Source organism: Glycine max, chromosome 18 (assembly GCF_000004515.6).
Source record: "Glycine max cultivar Williams 82 chromosome 18, Glycine_max_v4.0, whole genome shotgun sequence".
Taxonomy (NCBI): Eukaryota; Viridiplantae; Streptophyta; class Magnoliopsida; order Fabales; family Fabaceae; genus Glycine; species Glycine max.
In genome coordinates, this window is record NC_038254.2 from 5,390,424 (window position 1) to 5,394,814 (window position 4,391).

The following is a 4,391-nucleotide window of genomic DNA, read 5'->3' on the forward strand; positions in this document are numbered from 1 at the left end:
AATTACAGATCAAAACATACCTCCAGCCATTGCTATGAAGAGTTTCTTGTTTTGGTTCTTCCAAGCTCTCTCTCTTCCACTCTCTAGATGGTGTATAAGACTGAATTCGAAGGGATGAGCTCAGGGACCAAATTCATGTGCTTATATAGGCATTCTACCATCAAGAATGCATTTATCAGCCATTACCACTCATTATTGGCTGTTACAATTCTTTATTGGTCATTATCATCCATTAACAACCATTCAAAATGGCTTTTAAAACTGATGAGCGTTACAAAATTTCAAAATGTTATGACCATGAATTATTACATTTTATTCTTTCTTGGCTTAAATAATTTTATAAGGGTGAAAAACAAAAAAAAACACTAAATTATAAAAACTAAAAAAATTTTAAACATTTTTTTAATCAAATCTACCCTTACTATCATTCCATCATTTTTGTAAATGGAACAAATATTAAAAGCAAAGAAAGCAGCATAGGATACAAGCTTTAATTCAACAACACAACATTCAAGAATTTGAAAACATCCACTAATTCAAGATCACCAATCTTAAATGATTGATATCTCTTTCTCAAAACGTCAGACTTCAAAACAATTTTGATTTTGTACATTATTCAATACTTATCTATCGATCTTGTATCTTTTTTTGTATTCTTTATCGCACTATTATATGTTTTCTTCTTTCAATCTCTCTTTTCCCTTTCAAGATACACGCACTGACAAAAGAATGGGGGGGTAAAAAAATATAATTTTCCAATTAAGAAACATCACGACAGCACTAGCCACTTGCAACTTATAACTTTCGCCATCTCCCTCTTTAATTACGTGTAGCCTTTAAATTAAAATTAAATGCGTGACGAAAGATTGAATAGTGAACAGTTTATGAAAGGCATGCACTTCCACGAAAGTTGATGGATTTCAGACGCACCATACCACCTATAGAAAAAAAATTGCATGGACAAGTGGATGCATGGGACCTCTTCACTAGAGAAAAGATACAAAACCCAAACTCAAACTATAGTGCGCATTATTGATCATCTCTCTTTAAGATTCTCTACCGTTCAACGCAACACTCTCAATTCCATCTACTCTTCGTTCCCAATATGACGGAGTGCATGACGGACTTGGCTCAAGCTGCCGCATGCCGAAACGGCACGACGGCGGCACACTTAAAAGTGATTTCCATCTTTATGATTTTTGTGACCAGCGTGACAGGCGTATGTGCGCCTGTCACACTGGCACGATACTTTCAGGGAAAGTCCCTCTACAACATAGCCATCTTGTTAATCAAATGCTTTGCTGCCGGCGTAATTCTTGCAACCTCATTGGTCCACGTGTTGCCAGACGCCTTTGCTGCACTCTCCGATTGCCAGGTGGCATCCCAGCATCCCTGGAAGGACTTTCCCTTTGCTGGCCTGGTAATTTTTACACATCTATCTCAACTTTGAGATATATATTAGCAATTCACTCTCTCAAACCATTTTTAGATGCCTTCTTTCTTAATATTGCATGAAATTCATGAGAGTTTTATTAAACACGTGAGTCTTGTTCCTTATTTAGAGGGTGTTATTTTCAAATTAATAAAGTATATTAAAAAACGTCTTAAGAATGTAGTACTATTTAATAAGTAACTCAGTTGATAATATATATGGACTTTATACAAAACTTAAGTTCAATTTTTGCATAAGAGAAGATTAAATTGTGACTATACCTAAGATTGAAAATTAGTCATATAGCTGGGTGGTCCAAATAGTTATTGACTGTAGGAATAGTTGAAGAACAATTCAGGAGTCAAATGTTTTAATTGCAAGTAGTTTATACATGGAAAAAAATGTATTCCTAATAGTTTTTATATATATATACATTTTTCTAAAGTTAATAAAATTAAGCTTGATGAAATTAATGTTTAATATGCTAAGTTTAATAGACATGTATTGTGAATCAACTAATCGGAGATTAGTTTTTATATGATTTTTAAGATAATTCTCTTAGTTGAATTTCTGTTACTCTCCATTGATAGGTGACCCTTATTGGGGTGCTAATGGCCCTGCTGGTAGACACTGTTGCTAGCTCGCACATGGAGCATGCACACTACACGCCGGTGGAGACGCAGGAGAAGGAGGGTGGCGGCGGCGGCAGCACATGGAGCATTGAGCTTGTTGGTGGTGGTGCTGAAGTGCAGAGGGTTGAAGAGTTGATGAGGTTGAAGCAGAGACTGGTGTCCCAAGTGTTGGAGATTGGTATAATTTTTCACTCTGTTATCATAGGAGTGACTATGGGGATGTCTCAGAACGTTTGCACCATTAGGCCACTCGTTGTTGCTTTGTCCTTTCATCAGATTTTCGAAGGCTTGGGTCTTGGTGGCTGCATTGCTCAGGTTGGTTTAATTTCGCCTTTTCTCCTTCAAAATCCAATATATGTGCGTAATATATAATCTATGTTTGTAAGATGCATTGTTTGGTAAATAAAAAATGTAAACTAATTCAGAAACACACTTAATGAAACTATTTTATTGCATAGAAAATCTTATTAGATTGTGTTCTAATATAGTTAGAATTGCATATTGATTCATAAGTTTAAGGATGTCATGGCTAAATTTGGGAAATGTATTACTATTAATGGATGTTTCAGTATTTAATCCTCACCATTCTATAATTTTTAATAAATTTTGACCCGAAACAATTAAAAAGAGTGTTACTGACATTTCTCTTTCAGAAGACTTGCCTCAGTCAAATTAATCTATTGACTTAAAATGCAAAATGCCTGTATTTATGAACTATTGATTTTGCAGATATACATTTGTTTATGATATAAGTAGCATAGGGACATTACAAAAGATGTTAATGGGTAATTATCTTTTCACAATTGCAGGCTGGATTTAGCTTTGGAACTACAGCGTACATGTGCTTCATGTTCTCTGTGACAACACCAATGGGGATAATTCTGGGGATGGTGTTATTCTCAATGACTGGTTATGATGATACTAACCCTAAAGCTTTGATAATGGAAGGGTTACTAGGTTCAGTTTCATCGGGCATACTAATTTACATGGCTCTTGTTGACCTTATAGCAGTTGATTTCTTTCATAACAAGCTTATGAACTCTAATTTGTACTTGAAAAAGGTGTCTTTTATTGCATTGACTCTTGGCTCTGCTTCAATGTCAGTTCTAGCACTTTGGGCTTGAACACTGTCTTGTGTTCAAATAACATTGAGCAAGGATAAATACAAGATTAGTAAAAAGAAAGTTGCTGGTGGTAATTATAGTTTATTTCCTTTCCAATCCTTTGGTTCAGATTTGGTGGATTAGTTTTAAAATTCAATATTTTAAAACACAAGTATGATTCCATTTGTTTACATCAGTACCCCTCATCACTATTAACATATAATTTGAAAACAAAAAAAATACTACAACTACCACTATTATTTAAAACCCAAAAAAAAAAAGTAAAACACCCCATCACCATATCCTTGTTATCACTAGTCAATAACCAATAAGTCAAATTGTTTGAATTTATTTATTGAAATAAATATTTATTAATAAAATAAATTATTTTTTATTTTTTAATGTGTTTGTCTAAATTGTTTCTACTAAAAATATTTTTTATTTATTTTAATAAATAAATCTTATCTTTCTTAAAAAATCATTTATATAAAAAAAAAACATTTATTTTAAAATTATTTTGTTAAAGTTTAAACAATCCGACTTATAATTAGTGTTATTGTTATTTATTAGTATTATTCTAGACAACACTATTATTATTATTGTGGACACCAATAACATTATTGTTACTATTGTTATCAGTTACGTATTAAAAAAAATTATTCAAATTTAACGCAACCCCATCCATGATGATATATCCGTAATTGCAAATTTTAAAATGAAATTGAATTTAGTTTAAATTATAATTCTACGCTTTCATTCATTAGAATCATTAAAACAACTTAAACATATATAGAAATCAGAACAACTTATAAAATCTTTGTTTTTAACTCTTTTTTATTCGATTTAATTTAATATTAATTAGTTTTTTTTTTCCAATTTACATTATGAATTATATAGTATTTTAAATACTTGTTTAAATGTTATGAACACTTAATTTAATTTCTATCATATAGTTCTTACGCAATTTTTTTTATAATAAAAAAATAAACTCTTTTTTCAATACACGTTCATTTTTATTTTCCAGCATTCAGTTTAGGTTAAATATCTAGCATTCATTTTAGGGATTCGAAAAAGTTTAAGAGGAGTCACCTATTGACATGATGCTACAAACACTAGTGAATGTCTCTTAAATGGTCACTTGAGCCTATGTTAAACACATGCACTCAACGAGTATCATATGACAATAAAGACCAAAAACTAAGGGTGTGCAAGATCCAACAGAAC

The 4,391-nt window shown here is 31.9% G+C and overlaps 1 protein-coding gene across 1 annotated transcript; it reads left to right on the top strand.

Annotated features, from left to right (window-relative positions):
• Positions 1–966: 966 nt before the first annotated feature.
• On the top strand, positions 967–3,272 carry LOC100802186 (zinc transporter 6, chloroplastic). Its single transcript, XM_003551195.5, has 3 exons — positions 967–1,420; positions 2,023–2,379; positions 2,874–3,272. The coding sequence occupies exons 1-3, from the start codon at positions 1,106–1,108 to the stop codon at positions 3,186–3,188; spliced, it is 987 nt and encodes a 328-aa protein (XP_003551243.1). The 5' UTR covers positions 967–1,105; the 3' UTR covers positions 3,189–3,272.
• Positions 3,273–4,391: the final 1,119 nt, after the last annotated feature.